Source organism: Alnus glutinosa, chromosome 5, assembly GCF_958979055.1.
Source record: "Alnus glutinosa chromosome 5, dhAlnGlut1.1, whole genome shotgun sequence".
NCBI classification, from domain to species: domain Eukaryota; kingdom Viridiplantae; phylum Streptophyta; class Magnoliopsida; order Fagales; family Betulaceae; genus Alnus; species Alnus glutinosa.
In genome coordinates this window covers 22,786,190-22,810,321 of record NC_084890.1, presented here as the reverse complement: position 1 = coordinate 22,810,321, position 24,132 = coordinate 22,786,190, and the positions used below count along the sequence as shown (strand labels likewise).

Genomic DNA, 24,132 nt, shown 5'->3' with positions numbered 1-24,132 from the left:
GGAAATATCCATAATGCCGTATATGTTTATTGAAAAAATAATAAACATAGTAAATACCGTAAATGTGATATAAAGGCCACAACCAAAAAGGAATAATATATTACATTCTCCCACTTGGACTTTATAACACATGACCATATGGTATTAGGTTCTTTAGTTTTGGCCAATCTTTTATGGAATCCTCCAACTCAGTTAAGAAATGTTTCACACGAATCATGGCGGTAAAACCATTATAAAATTAGGTCGTCCCTTCCATGTATCACAATGTAAAACACTCCTTACATGAGTACCTTATGGATAATCAAGCTTTATGAATGAACTTCCTATAAGTCATTCGGGTCTAACTTTATTTACCCTCATGGATAAAATAACAAATGTGCACAAAATCTTTATTATAATAACTTTATGTCTATAGACCAAAAAGAGACAAACCAAGCAAAAATGAATTAATGAGTCTCATATATTCCGCATGACTTTATTCTTTCTTTACCGGTAAACTTTAAGTCATGGGATCCGCAATCATTAATTCAGTACTTATATGCTCAATAGACCATTTATGTCTCTTAATGTTATCTTTCGTATTGAGATACTTGATGTCGATTTACTTCTGGTTCTACTCTTTATTCTTATAAAAGAATATTATAGTAGAATTACCGCAGAGTATCTTTATGGTCTAACTGTAAAATCGACAATATTGAGACTTTCAACAAAATGTCTCAACCATCATGCCTGTGTACTGAATTCATAGCACGCTAGACTTTTAGCTTTCTTGGTAGACGTAGCAACTATAGCCTGCATACTGCATCTCTAGGATATATCCTTCAATAAAAAGATATATACCCTAAAGTAGACTTTCTACTATCTACACAATCAGCAAAACTCAAATCTGAACAACTAACCACCTTCAAATGGAAAGTGTATCCTTAGGTTAAGTTGTACTTCTTGGTTCCTTGCATATACCGCAAGACTTTATTTGCAGCACTTTATTGACCCAATATTCTTATTGTCAGTCATATGGTTATGCATAATGCAGATGCTTAAAGAAAAAACTTTTCATCTGCCCTTATTCCAATACCTTTTGGGACATTAATCTGTATTTAATCGATCCCTCTTAATTGCTACTGAAGGTGCAAATCCTTCATTCTAAATTTTTTTTTTTTTTTTTTTTTTTTTTTCAAAACTTTTTTCAATGTAGGCCTTCCGAGACAATGCTAATATTCTTTATGTCTCTATGAATCTCTATGTCAAAAGACATAAGAGGTTTCACCCAAATCCTTCATTTCAAAGTTTTGTGAAATGAACTTTATGTAGCAAATCTAAATCATCACTTGGAAATATAGGACTAGAAAGATTACTGTACTCCCACTGACTTTAAGGTATATATACTAATCAACAAGGTTTTCAATAAACAATAAAACAATAACCTTGTAAAAAGTATATCACCGATGAGAGATCTATCACAGCCCATAAATAGAATTCTTTAATTCGCAAGCTTTTTGACTGTTATTTATAAAACCTTTTGATTGTTTCATGTAAACCTCATCTTTAAGATCCCCATTCAGAAAGGTTGTTTTCGCATCGATTTGATGCAGCTCTAGATCAAAATGAGCTACTAATGCTATGATTATCTTGATGAACCATTCTTAGACACTGGAGAGAATGTTTCACGATAATCAATGCCTTCCTTATGAGTAAAACCATTGGCTACGAGTCTAGTTTGACTTTTGAGCAATGGATTTATCTCTTACTTCATGGCACTGAATCTCAATGCGGAGTTTTCTCCATTCATAGCATGTGAAAACAAATTTGGATCATCTTTATGTCCAATGTCAACATCAGACTCTGGGAGATATACAACATGATCACTAAGAATTGTTGATCTATTTATTCTATAGGATTTTCTTAATTCTACTTCCTCTGCATTTTGCAATGGGAGAATAGACTTTTGAACCTGTTCTGTATGAGTTGGTTGTTCTAGAAATGATTGTGGCTCAGGATAATCAATCTGATTTTTCCTGAATTCAATCATTCATCCTCTATGAGGAGGAGACTTAGCCAACTCTAGTGCTTCCTCAAATTCCAATTTATGTGAATGAGCACTCCCACTAGGTTCCGTATCCTCTAGAAATTTTACAATCAACAACTCTAGGCTTATATGAAGGACAATAAAACATTAAAACCCTTTAAAGTTTACTAGATAGCTTATAAAAGATCCACTGGTTGTCCTTGAATCTAATTTCCTAAGGCGAGGATTATAAATCCTCTCTTTAGTAAGGCAACCCCATATGTGTAAATAATGTAAACCAAGCTTTCATCTATTTCATACTTTAAAAGGTGTCTTAAAGACAACCTTAGATGGAATCCTGTTTAACATATACACAATGGTCTTCAAAGCTTTACTTTATAAGGGTAATAGCAGATTAGTATTACTAATCATTTCCCTTTGTGTGTACCTACCTTAGTACTCTATGCCTATATTAGATCTTATGATCTTCAAATTGTTTCTCCTCTTCTTCCTTATAGGTATTAAAAACATTCAATACCCCAGCTTTAATATTTAGAAGATAGAGGTACATAAACTTTATATGGTCATCACTAAAAGAGATAAAAATATCTCTGACCATTTAGGCAATGAGTATGGAAAGGTTAACACATTTCAATGTACATGATCTCAAGAATCTCAAAATGCTCTCTTTGGCACCTCTAGTGGTCTTGTTGGTATGCTTTCCCTTATGCAGCCCACACAAGAACCAAAGTCAGTAAATTACCGACTTTTATTTACTGTATGGAGATATATTTCAATCTCCAAAGCCATAACCAGAGCATTTTAAATTCTCAAAGACTCTACTTTACGTCAACATCAGTATGCAGAAATAAACAAATAATTTTATTTCAAAAATTGGGATGTATGTCAATTTTAAATAGACTTTAAATAAACCCCAACCAATATTCCACCAAAAATAAGAAAAATTTCAAAAATAAAAATTGAAATTTTTAATAAGCCAAACTAGAAAATAGATTTCAAAAAGATTATGGAATATAAATCATTTTTTAGGTCAAAATTATAACTGAATTTTAAAATTAACCTATAGATCCCAACAAGCTCAAATTATAAACACGTGTTATTCACTTTTAAAAAGATTCTGCATTTGTGTTGACAACGTGGATTGTTAAACCATAATCAATCCACAACATATTTGAATGAGTCACTAAAAGAGATTCACGACATACTATATATATGAGATTATCTTTATTTTAAGTCATTTCTCATACTTCACGCAATCTTTCTATATATGCCCTTAATTTTTTTCTTATTGCATGAGAAATAGGTATCTTGATTGCCATAATACTTTATTGGCACCTTATTCTCATGCTTTAATTGTTGGGCATGATTGCACTTATCGGTCTTTCCCTTAACATGAGTAATCATGTAAACATTTTATGGATTCTCTCATATCCTTGAACACACATGGTTAGAAGTTTATTTACTAACCATTTATCCTTACGTGTGTTACAAGATAAAATTCTACACTTAGAAGAGAGAATTCAAAAATAAAATGACCAATAATGACTCAAAAAATCTCAATCTTTAGGGACTTAAGCTAAGCTATAATATCCTTCATTCCTATAATGATATTATAAACACTTTAGAAACTGTAAAAGGTTTGTCCTTAAAGCTTTTTCTATTAGGGTTCTGGCCAAGTTTTGTTTGAACTTACTAAATGTTCATAAACAACCTTTATAAAACTTTGGCTCTAAAACATTCAGGAATAAATCCCTGATGACTTTAGTGACATGAGATTTCATGAACATCTAACTTAAGTGATTAAATCACTCCCACCGTTCATGCTTAATAATCTCACGTGGCGTACTTAATTCCGCGGGAGTAGGTGGTTTGTCCACACGGAGCACCAAAATTTTTAACACCCCAAATGAATAAGCATATTAATATTTTTCAGTCAGAAAAATATTATCATAATGTATTGGAATATGAAACTACCAAGGTAGAGTAATATGAATAGCTGCAATAACCCAAAAATAAAATAAATACTTTAATGCTATGAATTAACTTTATTTTAAATTAGCCAATGCCAATTTAAATAGTAAATTTCAACCTACCTGTGGGCAAAGGTTGCATCACGAATGAAATTTACTCTTTATTAATAAGACTAAAGCAAATTTAAATATTAATAAATAAAATTCTTCGTACCTTTGGGCAACCGAAAGAAATTTTACTTTTAATACTAAATTTGTTATCTTATTCTAATTAAGTCACAAAAATAAAAACTTCCCTTTGGGGATAGGTAATTAAATTTATGAATTAATTACAATACGATGTTAATTTTTCTATATGAAGTTCATGTGTACGATCCTTATGCAATTATTACAAAATTAGGATGCTTTGGCTCTCCCAAAATCATAATAATCACGCTGTAATTCATGAACATCTAATATATCTTTATGAGGTTCATGCGTGTAATCCTGATGTAATTATCATACAAAAAATGGGATGCTTTGGCTCTCCCATAATTATTATGATAATTACGTGTGTGTAATCTTGATGCAATTGTCATTCAAAAATTGGGATGCTGTGGCTCTCCCAAAATTATCATGATAATTGCTACTTCATTAACATCTAACAACTTTATAGATGCCCCCTAAATAGCCCCAGGAATATAACAAATCAATACTTAAAAGGGGTAAACAGCATTTTCCAAGGTGCAAGCAGATGAGCTCCCAGGAAAGTGAGGGGGGTCACACCGGACACACTTAAATCCCAAGACTTTCCTTGCCAGAACTTTCCCCGACATTGTATTCTTAGATATTACTGTAAACACACCAGTATATATGGTATTGTTAATTATTCTTAGGTCTAGGCATCAAGCAATTTATATTTAAACAATAATTAAAAATATATTCCTCAATTCATGTATTAAATAAACAATAATTTTAATACACAGTACTGTAAATAATAAAGGGAATAAAACCTTAATGTGAAAGCATAAAACCAGACTTAGCTCAATGGTTTGAAGCTTGTCACTTTATGGACATGAAGGTCCCAAGTTCGAACCCCATATGAGCCAAATCTTTTATTTTATTTAAATGCTACTGTAATGGGCTACTATATTGGGTTGGGTTTCTGGGTCACAAGACTCCAAATGGGCTACTGTATTTAGGCAATTGGGTCAACCCACTTAATCGGGTCGGGCCTCTGGGTCTATGTATAGTGCTGGCCCAAACTAGGTCAGCCCATTTAAATGGCCCAAAACTGCATGGGTTTTAAAAAAAAAAAAAACCCTACCCGAAAAATATATCCAACCCAAAAATTTTAATGGGTCGAAACCCTACCCAGTCACCAACCAACCCGACCCGTAATGTTCCAGATGGGTTGAAAACCCTAAAAATAGAACCCTAGCCGCCACCCCTTTATGAAAATACCCATATCAAAATTACAACAACTTAAAATTAGGCAGTATATCACAATACACAGAATAGTGATAAAACAAAAAATAGTTTTATCAAATTTATGGGTTTTCACAAACAGTACGTGAACAACAAATATTCACAAAATAATCGCTAATGCGTTTCTATCATGTCACAAAAGACGAAATATTGCTCAAACAATAATGACAAACAGAAGCGAACAATACCAAATAGAATATACTTGATTCAATATTGATAACCAATAAAAATACTTGATTCAATATTGATAACGCATAGTAAAATTATACGCTAAGCAAAATAGCACAGAGGATGGCTCTGATACCACATGTTGGAAATATTTAACATATTTCTTAAACTAACATGCGCAGCGGAAAACGAATAAAACAGGATTCAGGCTTACCTCTAGCCATATTTGCTCAAGCGTCTCCACGACCCATCTGAAGAACAAGAAAGATTATTTGAGGGATCTTCTAACCTATGCCTATTGCTTGATGGCTGTACTGATGGTGTACACAGGCACTCTATTTATAGGCTAGGTTAGGGACCCTCAAAATGGTAAACACCGTATTTGTTTCCTTCCATCAAGGAAACAATATCGTTAATTGATTTTAAAATCAATTAACCGATTCCATATTTACGGTAATCTAAATTAATAGAAATAACCATAATACCGATTCTATATTTACGGTAATCTAAATTAATGGAAATATCCATAATGCCGTATATGTTTATTGAAAAAATAATAAACATAGTAAATACCGTAAATGTGATATAAAGGCCACAACCAAAAAGGAATAATATATTACACCCCGACCCAAAATCCTGGCTTTGCCACCGGGTGAAAGCGGTTAGTAATAAATACATTGTACAGAGACAGATATATAGTCAATAACCACATCTTCATCTGCATATACAGTCTACCGTCAACATCTCAAATATTATCTTATTGAGAAACATATTACGCAAAGGTTCCACCATTACAAGCTAAACAACTAGGAAACAAAAGAGTTGACAAGTCTTAAAAGAAGTTAGATTGTCTTAAGACTTCCATAGATTGGATTGAGCGTTGGGTCGAAGGTATTCAAATTAAAAAGTACGCAGAAGATGACAAGCCGTTCCTTACGGCTTTACGGAATTAGAAGGAGGTGGAGGTGCGTTTTTTCCGACCTATATTGCATTAGAGTATGCACGTTGAATTCTTCAAAAAAAAAAAAAAATTCTAAATTTAACTTCAAAAATTTATTTTCCCTGATTTATTTAGTCACTTTCTAAAAAGAAAAACTAAAAAATAAAAAACTTTCAAACTACGAACCATTTTTAAAATAACTCCCTGAACTACCAAGTGTACTAATATGACCTCACAATTTTTTTCATTTTTTAAAAAAATTAAAAAATTAGAGCATTCACGTTGAATTCTTCACAAAAATATATATATATATATTTAATTCTAAAAATTTACTTTACTTGATTAGTTAGTCACTTTTCAAAACAACTAAATATTAAACTCTTTAAATATTTCTCGAGAAAGTATAAAAGAGAAAGAGCATTAAAAAATGGGAAAAGTACCCCAACTACCATTTCATTGTTAATATGCCCTCCAAACTACAAATTGTGTCAATATCCTTTCATAGACTACCAAAAAATGTCAATATCCTCCTAAAGCTAACAAAAAGACAAAATTAACCCTAAAAAAGCTTCAATGAGAAATATATCCTTATAAATTCGAGAAAAAAAATTAAAATAGAAAAAAAAAAAATCAAAATCCAAGGGGTGGAAACTAAAAATTATATAAGACATAATCTAAAAAAAAAAAATGAAAAACCTTGTTATTTATTTTTTTTCGTTTTTTTTATTTTAAATTTTTTTAAAAAAAAATAATTATTATTATTTTTGTTTTGTTTTTATATAATTTTAAGAATTTTTATAATTTTATGAAAAGTATTTTTATCATTGGGGGACATTGATATTGTTTGGTAGTTTATGGGATGAACATTGATACAATTAGTAATTTGAGGAGCACATCGACTATTAGGTGATAGTTTAAGGATATGCACTTTTCCCTTAAAAAATCTTTCACTTTCACTTTTTGACTCTTTACATTTAAAGAACATTACTTATAGAACTTAAATTTAAAATTGAGTTACGAGTTTGTTAAATGGTGCATTTTGTGAATTTTGTTAAAATTTTAGGGAAAAGCTAGAAGTAGAGTTCATTGCGAATACTCTTAGAGTTTATCTTTTTACTCAATAATTTTCTATTATGATAGAAGATGGTGTCAAAATGTGTGCACAACCTCTTTGAATTTGCAATTAGTTGTTTCCTTCTTTATTTTGAAATTTCCTTTCACGCAAAAGAAATATTATACTCTTACTTTCACTTTCTTTCAAATGCATCCCCTCACATGATTGTGAAAGTTACAATTAAATACAAAATCTAATAGTGATCCATCCAAAAATCTAATGGTGATGAAAAATTATATAAGAGAGTTTGCACTTAAAAGTGTGAAAGTTTAAGTGCACGTAACATTCATCTTCACGCAAAATGCATTACCCTTTTGATCTAACAAATTTTTTGATAAGTAAATTAGGCAAAAAAATAAAAAATAAATAAATAAATAAAAATTCCAAATTGAGCATAGAGAGCATTAGTGCCCTTAGTTCTTATAGGTAGGACTAGAATTGTCCACCCAAATGCATCAGCAATTTTATTCCATTTACCTCACAAAATACATAATATGGCTGAAAATATTACAATCATAAACAGTAATTTCACATTCCCAAATCCGTTTATAATCCTGACGTAATATATTTTAAATAACTTTTTATACTAATTACTTGAAAAAAATAAAATAAAAACCACTTGAAACATATCACACCGGTCGTTGTAAAATGAATCTAATAAATAAATGTGAACAACATTATTTCAAGTAATTTTATTTTTAAATTTCAGCCATGTTTTTTCTGCTCGATTTTTGGTCAAACTGAGAAAAAAACAAAAGATCCAGTATATATTCTATTTCACAGTCGGTCAATTGTGTTTTCACCTGGTTGGTCAATTGATTCACTGCATCTGTGGCTCAAATAACTGTTCCCAGTAATTACACTTTCAACTCTACATCACCACATAACATGTTATCCTGATCCCACAACAAACAAAAGAAAATTAAATAAAAAAAAAAAGTAAAACAGAACAGAATAAAACAAACAAGAATAATCACAATGAAATTAACAATGGATATCCATACACTAAAGAAAATGTTCAATCGAAGTTTTTCTACTGCATTTTCTTACTGAGGGGATGCATACAACTCAATTGTCCAGCAAATTAAAAACAAAATATCCTTAAATTCGGCTCTTCAAAGTCTTGCAACCAAAGGACCATCATTCTCTCTGTTCGCCATACCAAATCAACAACACTTGAATGGCTTGAATGGACCATCATTCTCTCCAGGTGTTTCTGTGAAGTGCCTTGAGGTAACCAACCTCCAAAAGATCAAACGCTACAGAGCAGGGAAAAGAAAAGGAATGTACATAGAACAAGATAAGAGGAGAACTTACAATGGGAACCTGACCCTATGATAAATCTGCCTTGTTAGACAAATAACGTTGAAACAATGTACTGCAATCAGCGCTGGCTATTGTATGGTGACCACCTTTCACCCCGCCAATGCAATCGCCGAGAATAGGGCATATTTTCTGGCAAACGTCGAGGATATCGTGTGAAACTACGTGTACTCCCACTCCCTGGTGACTGCCCAGGCCTTTGCCGGAAATGGGGCCGACCATATGAGGAAAAGGAGGACCTATTCTGTGATGACCAGGGACGGGAAATACCCTCCGATGACCACCCAGACATTTGCCGATGATGGGGCACATGCACTGACAAGTTGCTCGGTATAGCAGCAGTACCAGTATTACCATGAGTTCCTCGAGTGGTTTGCCTCAGACGCGGCATACTCTCTGATGACAAATTGTTGTTCCTTCCAGTGATGGGACTGACCTCCATATCATAGTCTCCCCTCGGTCTCCTATAATGCAACTGTTCCATATCACTTGAAACATCCGATAGCATGAGGGAGAACCCAAGCGAGCAAAACATGAAATCAAAAATGGAAGACACCCAGTCACTAAAATCTACTGAGAGAGTGCTTTCTTCGCTACTCTCTTCCCCAACCTCTGGGTGAAGTGAGCTAAGAACGTCTTCCAAGTCTCTTTCCCGTTCCAACCTTGTCCAATCTCTCTGTCGCATAGGGTCCACATCCGATGGCCGAACAGCCGGGTGTTCAGACCTTGCATGCTTCCTGAGTTCTGAATAGGTCCCACTGAAATCACACGTCTCAGAAGAACAACCCCTTGCCTTGGAATTCATGAATTTACGAGCTGGCTCTAGTATACTGTACCCATAAACCTCTCCCCGACAAAGAGGGCAGAAAAGCTTTGGCTGCAATTGGCTCCCACAATGCCTTGCTTGCCCAGGCTCTGACCCATCTTCCCTGCTGTGAAAGGCTGAGCTTGTAAGAGGAATTTCTTGCAGTAGTGCTATTGAGGCATGTGGTGCAAATGACTTACAGAACTGATCAAGACAATTGGAGTGCCGGTAGCTAGTGTTGCACATGTAAGGGCGGCAGCCTTTCCCATAGGAGGAACACTTTAGAAGAACAGCATTATGAGGGTGTTCCATGCAGATTGGGCACCTAGCTTCCTCCCATTCTTTCACATCAGCAGCTGATCCCAATTGTTCTTCTACTTTATATTGCTCAATGATCATGGAGCTGCTAGTGTAAGAAGATGCCCTTGAGTGAGCAGACAAGTTTCTAACCTTTGGCATTCCGGAAATTAAGCAGTTAGCCACAAGAACTAAAATCTGCCATAAAACCAACATCATAACTGTAAGCATCATAATATTAATCAAGTATTTTTTTTAACAAGTAATTGAAAATATTATTAAAAGCGTAAGGCATGTAATATACAAAAAGAACACCAAAAAAGAAAACAAAGAAAACCCATCCAAAACCACCTGCAAACACCCAAAAGAATGAAACTACAAAAAGGCACCCACAAACAGACACCTGCAAAAGACCCAACACTACATAACCCAGCCAAAACCACCCTCTTGCCTTTGCCCCAGCTAGAACAGTCGCCTCTACCATCAAAATTAGTAGAGCACTCCAAATTTTTAAGCTCCCTCCTACCTTTCGGTTTAGAGGGAGATGCCAGGACCTCACGACGCTGGTCCTTATCAAGAACAGTCAAGAGTTCCAAGAGCTTTTTCTCATTACCCCCACAAGAGATCCCCAGAAAGGGGAAGACCTCCTTCACAAGTTGCACTGCCTCAAAGTAACTACCATCACCAGCAAGTTTATCCACACCAGCCCCGTCCACACCATCCATAAAACCCAAAGCCCTATCCAACCCATCCCCCATAAGGGGAAGCAGCCACCAACCTTGGTTAAAGCTGAGAAAGGGGAGGCCATAGATTCGCCAGAACCTGACCATCAGACCAAACAACATCCCTCAAGGAAGAAGGAAGCTGAAAGGAAACAGATACCATACCCGTCAAAATCTGGGGGAAACACCACCGGCCTTGGCGGGAAAGAAAACCTCCGAAATTATCAAACCTCGCCGGAGTAGGCCCAACCAGACGGAGCACGACAGACGAAGACGCGGGAACCATAAAAGCCTCCAGCGTGACCTCTAGCAAGCCATTAGGCTCCACCGGAGTGCTCATGCCGAAAGCCCAAGGCAGGACAGGCAGAGCACATTTGCAATGCATATAGGAATGCAACTGCAATTCCTAGTGACTAAATCAAAGCATAACAAACAACCAAAAAAGTCTGCAATTGCACATGCAGTTAATGTATCGACAGAATTTAAAGTTCGAACATAGATTAACTAGATAGGAAAAGAAAAGAGAGAAAAAATAAAAAAGCCTATAACAAGTACAAAATCAATTGAAACCTAGATCATTTTAAAAACTGTTCAAGTACAAACCATTCTCCAGTAGAAAATAATTGATTAAGTACAAGATATATCAAAGCCTTCTTTGTCATATATAAAATAATCTCAAGAAGACAACGAATCCTGACCAGCAACGCTTCAAAAATTAAAATTGCAAGCTTTAGTGCATTTTTCTTAATCAAGGTAGAATACCCAGCTTTTAAAAAGTCCTACAAGCTATTTGAATGGATTAGGATAAGAAGAGAAGAACAGTTTCAAGTGCTAAAGAACTAAAGAGGAGGTTTTCATAGAGCTACTTAAAAGCTAAAAGTCCACAACACAATCCAACAGCTACTCTACATTTTCCTTTAGATCCAAAATAAATAAAAAAATCAATCCTTCCTACCAACTAATAATGTCTTCCTACAAGTCATTACATGTTATCATTTCTCATATCAAATTATGCTCCTTATTTGAAAATTGACATTGCTATTACCTTCTCAAATACAGTAACTATTCATAGACAAGAAAGTTGGCAATGCACTTAAGGGAATTTCTAGATGAATGGCACTACAGAGAAGCTACAACATCTGCACGAATTTGCGGAAGTGGACTCAATTAGCTAATAAACCTTAAAAAAATAAACAAAACAAAACAACAAAATTGATACTTCTAGAGTCCAAGTCATTAGTTTTCATGAAGAGTGTGAAGAAGATTCCAGCCAACTACAATGCAAACAAAGCTCTGACAAGGGGTTGCAGAGAGCCAATGCAATGAAACTGGTCTAGCAAGATCATACCATCATAGAGAATGCAACAGTTGGACAGTTTGGTTTGCTATCCACCATAAGAATCGTAAAGTTGGTCTGAAAATTTGCATTGATCTTCTAAAGAACTTGTTCCTCTGAAGCAAAACAACTCCATGAGGGTTTGCTTGGCTCCATCTCTATCGTGCTTTGAACCAATAATAAACAACACACTTCTTCTTTTTTATGAGTCTGCTGTTCCATCAAATTTTACAACTTAATGTCTCAACCTGTTATCATCTAATAATTCATTCCCAGCATTGGCTTGCCGATCACCTTGAGAATCGTCCATTTAGTTTGAACGTCTTTATAGATAAGAACTTGGTCCTCAAACGCAAAATAATTCTACTAGGGTTGCTTAGACTCCATAACATCTATCTAATGAGAATTTCTAAAGGTGAAAGAATATAAATAATAGGGTTCTCAATTTTCCACTTTTCAAGGACAAACAACTAGTAGGAATTCTTTGTAACAAAATAAACCTCCAGTACAGGGCAAGCACTAGCTCATCACTGATTCATGTTTATATTAATTAAAGTTGTATAGTTATGCTCTTCAAAGCTATTTGCAATGACCCTCACTTGAAGACGTTCATCAAGTACAGTGAATCGTGCACCAGTTAGCTACTTGCTAGTTATCAACACAACGTGCACACACACCCTACATCTTTGAAAAAAAATTAGGCAAAATTCAACAAAACAGCAAGCCAATTATGAACCGATAAGAAAGCAAAACTAAGCATGCCTAAAAGCCTCTTTTTTTCCTTTAATTCCAATTTCCAAACATCATTTGAAGTTTCTCCAAACTCAAAGAGCTTCTAGATGCTTTTCAGAAATTACAAACTATCTTCAACATAGAATTTCATAACCTTTCACCAGGAAAAGATCTGAAATTAATCTTAGAAAAATATTTCATATCTTTGTCATCAGTACTTGGGAGAGAATACATGACCAATGAACTCTGTTTCAAATGAGACTCTCTCCTAGAAAAATGTAACGAGAGTTAAGATCTTGGATTCAGGTATACCATTATCATCAGCCCATATGCATGAGTCAAAATTCAAAGCCACTAGGCACCTACCCACCGAAACTGCAAAAACATCATGGCCCCAAAACTCAAACAAGTCCACTAATTTCGTGATACTTCGATAAAATATATATATATATATAAAAAAATAAAAAATTCTTAATTCACATGTTACTATTTTTTTGAATCCTTTTTCTATAATCTTTTCCGTAATACAGAAACTAATTTTTTGTTTTTTAGATATTTAGAAAAACCTGCACCTACCGGAAAATCAAAGACTGGAGAGGGCGTTGCGGGTTCAAATCCACTTACTTCGTCAAAAGAAAACCTCAAGAAACAAAACAAAGCTACGCAGATTTTCACAAAAGAGATATTCAAAGACCAAACCAACAAATTTAATCAAAAGTTCAAAACCCAGATATAATTACAACCCAATAAACAGTATAATCCGTAAAACAAATCATCATACCCATTTAAAAATTAAAATAAAAATAAAAATAAAAAATAAAAGTTGAGGAAAACAAGAAAGACATGAATTTACCGGAGACTTTGGAAACTCCAAGAGAGAGCTTGATGCAGACGCAGAGTCAATTGTGAGCAACTCTCACATGTATTGTGTATATCCGTCTTCAGCATTGTGAAAGTACAACATTGCCCCCAAAGCCCAATAAGTTGGTGAGAGTTTCTTTGGCCCACTAGGCCAGGCCCATAAATTAGGGTCTGTTTGGTACAAGAAAACTCAAAAATATAAATAAAAAAAGATGAAAATATTGATTGAGCACCGTCTACGATGTGTTTATGATCCGTTTGATTTTGCGATTTTTTTAAAAATTTTGATTTTAAAATATGTGATTTAAAAAAACTATTTTTAAGAATGCAGTTAAAAATTTAGCAAAATTTTATGTCAGCCTTTAAAATCCTGCATTTTCAAAAGAATATTCCACTAGCCTGCGATTTGAAAAATCAGCTTTTTTCGTTTTTAAATCGTAATTTTTTAAAAACACAATTATCAAACAATTCATTTTCTACGATTTGGTTTAAAATCGCATTTTTTGTCTCCAAAATCGCACACCCTGTATCTCCTTCAATTTTGTAACGTGAAAAATTAAAATAAAACAAAAGGAACTGTTATGAATGTTGGAAATAAAGATGTGGAGCTACAGAAATTGAAGAAAGCAAAAAATAAAACTGAATGGAAAATCATTGAATTCTTGGACAGTAAGGCGAATATTAATCTGTCTCTTAAACAAATATTACATCCCACTTAAACACAGCAGAGAATAAGAAGAAGAAGAAGAAGAAGAAAACAAGGAAAAAGATTGACTAAAATATGCTGGAAAAATATACTTTTAAATAAATTGCATAAACAATTTAAAGTAGTTTCTAACTGTTGAAAAAATAGTATTTGACTGTTGGAAAAGCAATTAGAAAATACAGTTTCTGACAGTTGAGAAAACAGTTAATTATTCAAAAAATATTACTGTTAGAAAAGCAGTAGTACACAACCAGTGCTTCACATTTGGTGACACAACTAGTACATGTGTACTCAAAATCTTATTTAGTATAATAGTAAGATAAATGCTTATAAAACACACAAAAAGCTCATAGCTTTTCAATGTGGGACAAAGAGTAATTGAAAAAATAGAGAGAGTTGAAATATTCAAATTGGAGAGAAACTTAAATTTTCAACAATGAAATGGTCAAATCTTATTATCAATGAAAAGAATTATCAACATCTCTCCAATAAGGATGAGAATAGATCTTCTCCAAGATCAAACACAAGATTCATACATTTATCTTCGTAATTAGCCTTGAACATCAAACACAAGGAGTCATAATTTATAAGCCATAAGATCCTCCATTTTCAGAGGAAAGCAAAAGATTCGTCTCAATAATGTGAGAGGAAAAAAAAAAAAGAGAGAGAGAGAGAAAGAGCACAATAAACAAATTGAAGTTCAGAATGACTTCATGATTCATGGTTAATGTATCCATCACATAAGGCCACAAGATCTTAGAAGGTCAGCAGGGAAATGAAAGAAAAGAGAATCAAATAGAAAAATAAAGACAAAGCGGAATAAAGAGAAAGAGATACGAGATTTTACGTGGTTCGGTTTATGACCTATGTCCACAAAATAATGCCCATATGACTACATTATGCTCTTATTCACTTGATAGAAACTTTACAATAAAATGGTCTATTTATAGTTGAATGAGGCCCTGAATACAATAATTATATAATCAATATGTAACTCATGAGAATTATGAGAGTTACATAATTGATATGTAACATATGAGAATTATCAGGAGTAATGTATGAGAGTTATGTAATCAATATGTAATGTATGAGAACTATGAGAGTAATTAAATAATACATTATTTTAAAATGAAAGTTTAAGAGGACATTGGAGAATGAGCAGCTTTGTAGCAGATGGGGTATCCTTGAGAAAGTTCTTCAAAAGTTCATAGATTAGTTTGATTGGTTTGTTTAATTTGTATATAAGAGTCATATAGATTGTGTGTTTAGAAAGAAACAGAGTAAATGGAGGTAGTTTGCATTCCAGTGTTTTGATGTACAAGTGTTTGGTTTGTAAGTTGTGATTTGCACCTTTTGATTCAATTTGGTTTTTTACGTAGTAGAGGTAATCAAGAGAGAGAGAGTGAGATTTCTTGGAAATAATAATAAAATAAATAGAATGCAATAGAATAAAATTAAAGTAAGGAAAGATCTTATAATGCTATATAATCACGCAAGAGCGTTGTCCTTAAAGGTTAATTCGTGCCTCTCGAAGTATATAACTCAGTGTAATCGAATTCCTTGACATACAACCTCTTAAGATTAAACTATAGTATTTACCTTTGTTAAGCTGGTTAGAGGTTTTTATATCTCTTTAAAAAACTCATGAATAAGTCTTAATATCATATGGTAAAAGCATTTAAGTAACACAAATAAAAATGTTAATAACCAACAGCTGAAAAATGAAAGAGTGCTGGTAAGAGTCGTTTGAGTTTGTGATTTAAAAATGTGCGATTGAAAAAATAATTTTCAAAAACGCAGTTAAGTGGTTAGTAAAATCACAGTTTAGCATTTAAAATCATAGTTTTTGTTTACGAAATCGCAATCTCTTTTTTTTTTTTTTTTTTGAACAACGTTGGAACTTCTTCATTGATAGAACAAAAACTGATCTTCAAAAAAAGGATCTAGGTACAAGAACGGTCTCTAAGTAGTGCATGCAAAATACAATGAGGTATATCCTCAAGCCAAACTAAATCAACACACTTACTAGATGCGTCCTTTGCTAAGCAATGGGCCACATTATTAGCCTTTCTACCCACATAAGCCATAGTTGCATACTTGCGCCCTTGCATTTATGAAATGATCCCCTCAATAAAATGGCCACCAATTGACATATTTATGGAGCCATGATTAACTTCATTTACCACTTGCTTAGCATCCCCTTCAAGGAGAACGATGAAGAAACCAGCCTGCTTACAAAATAAAATCGCTTCTAGGGCAGCCATAGCTTCAGCCACTTTCGAAGTAGTCACAACCATTTTCGTTATAGCCCGTGCACCCAAGAAGTTTCCATATTCATCTCTAGCCACAATACCAATACCAATGTGACGCTCCTTAACTCGCAAAGAAGCATCCCAGTTCACCTTTATAATTCCAGCAAGAGGAGGTTGCCACCCTTTAAGCAATATATGAGAACTAGTTTCCCCCCCATAAATTACCAACTCCTCCTCTTTTTTATTGTACCTGCGGAAATCATCAAGAGATTCCATAGATTCCTTAAAAATAGTTTGAGGGGGAGTGAAAATATTATAAAAAAATAAATTGATTTCTACGTAACCAAATTCTTCAAGAGATAACCGCCATAAGATCTAAATCTTCATATGAGAAACGCTCAATACAATACTCCATCAGCTGCATAAAATTATCTCCCATAAAAGAACACTTCTGAAATTGCACTAAACTTCCACCCCAAACATCTTGAGCAGCTAGACATTTCCAAAGAACATGAAAACCAGTTTTAGAGTCACTGCTATAGCAAGGGCAAAGGTTAGAATCCACAATTTTTCGCCGAAATAAATTGCTCTTAGTGGGAAGTAAACCATTACATGCACGCCACATGAAGAGCTTTACTAAGTTTGGAACTCTCAGATTCCAAATAACAAACAGACTTGCAGTCCACCTGCCTCCTATGAGGTACCTCCCATACTGCAAGCATTGATTTCCATTCCCATATGATATGCACTTCGAACTGAAAAAACTCAATTCTTTGTGCCTTGCCACACAACTCTATCTGAAGAAAGAGTATGACTCAAAGGAATAGCAGCAATGACCTTTGCCTCTTCCATACTAAAAACAGCATTGATAAGGCTAGTATTCCATACTCGTAACTCTGAATCAATAAGAACTGAAATTGCCGAGTCTGCAAAAATTACCCTTGGGGGAGACTGTACTGCAGGTGTAGGCAACCACCGATCATTCCAAATGTGAATACTCTTCCCATCACTAACCCTCAACACCAAACTTTCTTTTAATAATTCCATTGCAGACAACAAACTTCTCCAAGCAAAAGAAGGGCGTGTTCCCACCACAGATGACAAGAAAGAATCATGTGGAAAATATTTTGCCCTTAGTACTTGAGCTATAAGGGAGTCTGGATTTTGCATAAGTCGTCAGCCTTGCTTAGTAAGCAAGGCTTTATTAAACATAATAAGATCCCGAAAACCGAGCCCCCCAATAGATTTGGATCTTTCCATTTTTTTCCCAGCTCATCCAATGTACATTAGCCTCCTTAGCCATATATCCCCACAAAAAAACGTTGCATCAAGCCCTACAACTCTTTACACAAAGTGGCTGGAAGCTGGAAAACACTCATGCTATAAGTTGGAATTGCTTGCACAACAGCTTTTAAAAGTACTTCTTTTCCAACCTGTGATAGGAATTTAACCTTTCAATTATTTAACCACTTTTTAACCCAATCTTTAATGTTACTAAAAGATTAGATTTTTTATTTGTCAATGTAAGAAGGCAAACCAAGATAAGTATCTATACGTTGAGCCTCCACAAAACCAGAAGAATTAAGAATCTCCTATTTTCTCACATCAGTAGTGTTTCTACTAAAAATGATTGAAGTCTTTTGAAATTCAGTTTTTGCCCCAAACCAGATTCATAGACTCCCAAAATCCTCATTAATCATCGCCACTCAACTGAATTTGCTTTACAGAAAAGCAAACTGTCATTCGCAAAAAACAAATGACTCAAATGTGGGCCACAATGGGAGGTAGGAACACCTGTGATAATACTTGTATCAATTGCTCGATAGATTAAAGAACTTAAAGCTTCAACACAAATTATGAAAATATAAGGGGAAATTGGATCACCTTGCCGAATTCCCCTAGTAGGATGAATGTTGCCCATCGGATTTCCATTAACCACCACTGAATATTGAATTGAGCGAACACAACTCATAACCAAATGTATCCACCTCTCATCAAACCCCAATCGTCTCATGACAGCTTCCAAGAAAACCCACTCCACACGGTCGTAAGCCTTACTCATATCAAGCTTCAACCCCATAAATCCGACCTTACTCCACATTTGAGTCTGCATAGAATGCATAAGCTACTATGACATTGTCGGTAATCAAACGTCCAGGGATGAATGCCTTTGAGAAGGGGATATAATTCCTGGCACCACTTCTTTGAGCCGATTAGCCAAGACTTGAGATGAACGTTTGTGAATCCACGGTGGTTAGGCTGTTTTTCAATGCGAAAATAGAGAGAGGATGAGAAAAATTAACCTTCATAAATATTAATTATCATATAGCTAAGTGGGAGAATGTGAGATTTTATTTATCCTTGATATTTTACTCTACAACTTATTATGTTTAATGATAATAATTATAGGATGTGAGTGGTAAAACCATTTAATTCTTATCTTTTAAATTCTTTTGTTTGGTTGACCAATAATAAAAAGTGACTTTTTAATTAACATCTAAGTATGATGATAAGTAAAATTATAATTAAATAAATAAATAAACTAATTTCCTCTAAAAGTATTAGTATAGAGTTTTTTTTTTTTTTTTTTGCTTGATCGATTGGCCAATAAAAAATGATTATTAAATTAACATATTCATTCGATAAAAAATAAGAAAACCGATATACTCTATATTTATTAGTACAAGAAAAAAAAATCTAAGCAGAGCCCCTTTTTTTAATTTTCTTCAACAATTACAAAACTAATATCAATATTATTTATGTCCTTTCAATATTGAAGACCCTCGTTACTACCCTTCCTTGTCCATGAATTTCTTGGCCTTCATGTACGCTTCCTTCAAGTACTCCCTAAATCTTACAATATTCAATTTAACATTTTGATCCACCAAGTATATTTTCATAGTCTCAAGATTGGAAATGTAGCTTCCTCGAAAAGCAACTGGGTCTTTTATAATCATTTCATCCTTGCTATACTTGTCTATCAAGCTACTCTCCTCCGCCTTTATCCTATACTCCATGTATTCTAACCCCATAGCTCTTGGCGACCTTTCAAAGCAAACCTCCGCCACCCATTCCGCCCCAAGCGGCACCACCTGCATAAACACTGAGCCAGGCCGGAGAAACAAAGAATGTGTAAGCGATGCACTGTGTATCCCGACCATTGCATGACTCGAATTTATTAAAGCATAGGATTCCTTTAGAGGGGTCCCACATGTTGGCTCAAAAACAGTCACATTAAAACCAACTTTTTTTGCATCAAGTTTCACTTCATTTTGGTTCAAGAGCAAGCGACCAATGCTGCCAATGCAACCAGCTAACACAAGAAGTGGTCGGAATTTTGGAAGGTTTTGGACCTTATGATTTTGGTTGTAGGCTATGTCGAGGAAGGTGCGCAAATGCTTGAAGGTTTTTGACTTTGGTGTCAATGCAGGGTTTATGGCCATACCATAATGTGTTATCATACCCACACTAGCAGAAGGAAAGCAGTGGGTGGCAGTATCATTGTTGAGGTTTATGATAAGGTGATTGCTGAAAGTGCGTAACAATTCACTGTACTTGCGAGTCCACCAATCACAAGCGTGCAATACCACAAGCACAACATCTTGATAGGGGAAGATTGTATTGACGGTGACGTAAAGGGGGATGAAGCCATCACTGAACTCATGGAAAAAGCCGGTGTGCATCTTATTCCTTCCCCTTTGACAAATGATATTCTTATGCTACAATATTTTTTTGGCACGGATCAATTAAGGAAGATGGGTTGAGTTTAGTGATGACACATGAACCACACATCGTGTTACATTTTTCGTTGTCTTGTTAAAAGCGTGTGGAAAGAAGATGCACAAAAAGCAAGAGGAAATGAAATACAATATTTTATTATGAAATAATGTTATTATTCACACTCATTTCTCACATTTATTTCAAATTAACTAATGTGACGTGGTTTAAAATCCATTACATTATGTATTAGTATGTGCTTGAAGTCGTGTTGACTACTAATTATTTTTTGAAAAAACTTCACTTATAATCCTTAATCTTTCATCACTTTTGCAATTAAGTACTTAAACTTTAAAAAGTGTCAATTCAGGGTATCCATCTTTCAATTTTTTTTTCAATTCCAACCCTCCATTAGAATTTTCCGTTAAATTCTATTTAAATTTTTAAAATATCCTTGTGTAAAAAAAAATTATAAAAATTTTCGAAGATTCAAGCATGGGTATTTTTACAAATTATATTAAATTCTTACCAACACCTAAATCTTGCAATTTTTTTTTTCTCGACACCTCTCCGGTCACCGTCCGTTTGCAATGCCATGATGACCGATTTGATAGCCCGGCTCAGCGAGTTCCGGTTCACAATCATCAACTCGCTAATCTCGGCCATGCTCAAGCTCGCCCTACTCTGAAATATATCATCCATTTGAGAGAAAAGCTTGTGATCCTTGAGCCCCAAATAGCTATTGGCCAACGTTTTGTATGCCAAAAAATCACAAAGATGAAAATGGATATCAACATCAACGAACAAGCTCACGGCCGTTGATTTTTCCATTATAAACCGATCAAAGTCTTCCACAACGATGATAGACTTGCTTGTTGTTTGTAACAAAACAAAATTCTTATTAAAATCGTTCATAACATTCGAAAAATCAATATCATAGACATCGAATGATAGGAAATTAACCATGTCCGCGTTTGGAGGGGCGGGGACGAGTTCGCCGAGTTGCAGGCGTGCATCGTGCCCAACGACGATCCGGTCAATCGCAGTATTTTTTTAAAAAAAAAATAAAAATTATTTTATTTTTAGTTTTTATTTTTTAAAAAAAATTTTTTTTTTTTTAATTTTTTCAATTTTTATTTTTATTTTTTTAAAATTTTTAATTGAAAAGGATACATAGCAAGGGTATTATGGGTATATTTCATCAAAAATGAGTTTTTTCAAAGGTTTTGGTAGTTTGGGGGGCCAGAGTCCAAGCCTTAATAGTTTGGCAGACTATCCGAAAAATAACTGGTAGTTTATGGGGCTAAATTGTATTTTTCCCTATTAATTATCATATAGTTTTTTTTTTTTTTGAATAAATAGCATGTACTATCATATATTACTGAAGAAAGCCTTAGGGAGAATGTGAGAATTTATTTATCCTTGATATTTTACCTTATAACTTATTACGTTTAATGATAATAATTATAGGATGTGAGTAGTAAAATCATTTAATTCTTAACTTTTAAATTCTTTTGTTCGGTTGACCAATAATAAAAAGTGACTTTTTAATTAACATCTAAGTATGATGATAAGTAAAATTATAATTAAATAAAAAATGAAAAAAAATGATTTCCTCTAAAAAATATTAGTATAAAGTATTTTTATTATTTTTACGTGAATTTTTTTTTTGATCGATTGGGCAATAAAAAACATTATTCAATTAATATATTCGTTCGATAATAAATGAAATTAAAATAAATAAGAAAACCAATATACTCTTTATTTGTTAGTACAAGAAAAAAACCTAAGCAGGGCCCTTTTTTTAATTTTCTTCAACAAATTAATATCAAAATTATTTATGTCCTTTCAATATTGAGAACCCTCGTTACTACCCTTCCTTGTCCATGAATTTCTTGGCCTTTATGTATGCTTCCTTCAAGTACTCCCTAAATCTTACAATATCCAATTTAACATTTTGATCCATCAAGTATATTTTCCTAGTCTCAAGATTGGAAATGTAGCTTCCTCGAAAAGCAACTGGGTCTTTTATAATCATTTCATCCTTGTTATACTTGTCTATCAAGCTGCTCTCCTCCGCCTTTATCTTATACTCCATGTATTCTAATCCCATAGCTCTTGCCGACCTTTCAAAGCAAACCTCAGCCACCCATTCCGCCCCAAGCGGCACCACCTGCATAAACACTGAGCCAGGTCGGAGAAACAAAGAATGTGTAAGCGCTGCGCCGTGTATCCCGACCATTGCATGACTCGAATTTATTAACGCATAGGATTCCTTTAGAAGGGTCCCACGTCTTGGCTCGAAAACAGTCACATCAAAACCAACTTTTTCTGCTTCAAGTTTCACTTCATTTTGGTTTAAGAGCAAGCGACCAATGCTGCCAGTGCGACCAGCTAACACAAGAAGTGGTCGGGATTTTGGAAGGTTTTGGACCTTATGATTTTGGTTGTAGGCTATGCCGAGGAAGGCGCGGAAATGCTTGAAGGTTTTTGAGTTTGGTGTCAATGCAGGGTTTATGGCCACACCATAATGTGTTATCATACCCACACTGGCAAAAGGAAAGCAGTGGGTGGCAGTATCATTGTCGAGGTTTATGATAGGGTGATTGCTGAAAGTGCGTAACAATTCACTGTACTTGTGAATCCACCAATCACGAGCGTGCGATACCACAAGCACAACATCTTGATCGGGGAAGATTGTATTGATAGTGACATAAAGGGGGATGAAGCCATCATTGAACTCGTGGAAGAATCCGGTGTACCCGCCAACGCTAAATACCAGGGCCGGAGCCTTGTGCTGGATTTCACATTTTGGGCTTGGAGGGCCCGCCACGAGGGTGACCTCTGTGATTAAGGACATCGTCAAATTCTCCATCTTGCGAGCGTATGGTCGGACTTTTTCCACTAGGGGCTTTTGTGGGGTCGAGCTAATGGGGTCCATTAGAAAAAATGTGGAGGTTGCGGGATCCAGGACTGTTGGGCCGTTGATTGAACAGATGTCGTAGGCATTGTGGGATCGATCGCAACTGATTTCTTCTGTTGATTGCCGACGTGGTAGAGGGAGTGTTTTCCCATTGCTCTTTGATTTTTGTTTTTCATCTGCAGCCATGAAAATTTACTTTAAGAGTTCAAGGTGCGCACAGTTATGTGAACAAATAACAATTAAATCATCGCTTATTCTAAAATTTTAAATATTATATTAATAATTTAATATCTATTGCATCTTATCCCTTCCCCTCTAACAAGTGATATTCTTATGCTACAATATTTTTTTTGGCACGTATCAATTTAAGGAAGATGGGTTGAGTTTAGTGATAACACATGAACCACACATCGTGTTATATTTTTGTTGTCTTGTTAAAAGCGTGTGGAAAGAAGATGCACAAAAAGTAAGAGGAAATGAAATACAATATTTTATTATGAAATAATGTTATTATTTACACTAATTTATCACATTTATTTCAAATTAATTGATGTGACGTGGTTTAAAATCCATTACATCATGTATTTTTATTTTATTTTTATTTTTTTTCATTACATCATGTATTAGTATGTGCTTGAAGTCGCGTTAACCACTAATTATTTTTTGAAAATACTTCACTTATAACCTTTAATCTTTCATTATTTTTGCAATTAAGTACTCAAACTTTAAAAAGTGTCAATTCAGTGTATCTATCTTTCAAAATTTTTTTCAAT

General features: G+C 34.3%; 3 protein-coding genes across 3 annotated transcripts; all 3 read right to left on the bottom strand.

Moving 5' to 3' along the window:
- Window positions 1–8,640: 8,640 nt before the first annotated feature.
- LOC133868484 (uncharacterized) lies at window positions 8,641–13,812 on the bottom strand. The gene is made up of 2 exons (XM_062305387.1): window positions 13,754–13,812; window positions 8,641–10,308 (listed from the first exon to the last, which is right to left on the bottom strand). Exon 2 carries the CDS (start codon window positions 10,270–10,272, stop codon window positions 9,070–9,072), a length of 1,203 nt encoding a protein of 400 aa, XP_062161371.1. The 5' UTR covers window positions 10,273–10,308; window positions 13,754–13,812; the 3' UTR covers window positions 8,641–9,069.
- Window positions 13,813–19,508: 5,696 nt separating this feature from the next.
- On the bottom strand, window positions 19,509–20,402 carry LOC133869102 (xylan glycosyltransferase MUCI21-like). The gene has a single exon (XM_062306070.1). The coding sequence runs from the start codon at window positions 20,400–20,402 to the stop codon at window positions 19,509–19,511; it is 894 nt and encodes a 297-aa protein (XP_062162054.1).
- Window positions 20,403–22,306: 1,904 nt separating this feature from the next.
- On the bottom strand, window positions 22,307–23,545 carry LOC133869101 (xylan glycosyltransferase MUCI21-like). Its single transcript, XM_062306069.1, has one exon. The coding sequence runs from the start codon at window positions 23,543–23,545 to the stop codon at window positions 22,307–22,309; it is 1,239 nt and encodes a 412-aa protein (XP_062162053.1).
- Window positions 23,546–24,132: the final 587 nt, after the last annotated feature.

Coding starts and splice junctions, on each gene's coding strand:
- LOC133869102 (XM_062306070.1), bottom strand. CDS start 20,402: ATGCACACCGGCTTTTTCCATGAGTTCAGTGATGGCTTCATCCCCCTT.
- LOC133868484 (XM_062305387.1), bottom strand. CDS start 10,272: ATGCCAAAGGTTAGAAACTTGTCTGCTCACTCAAGGGCATCTTCTTAC.
- LOC133869101 (XM_062306069.1), bottom strand. CDS start 23,545: ATGGCTGCAGATGAAAAACAAAAATCAAAGAGCAATGGGAAAACACTC.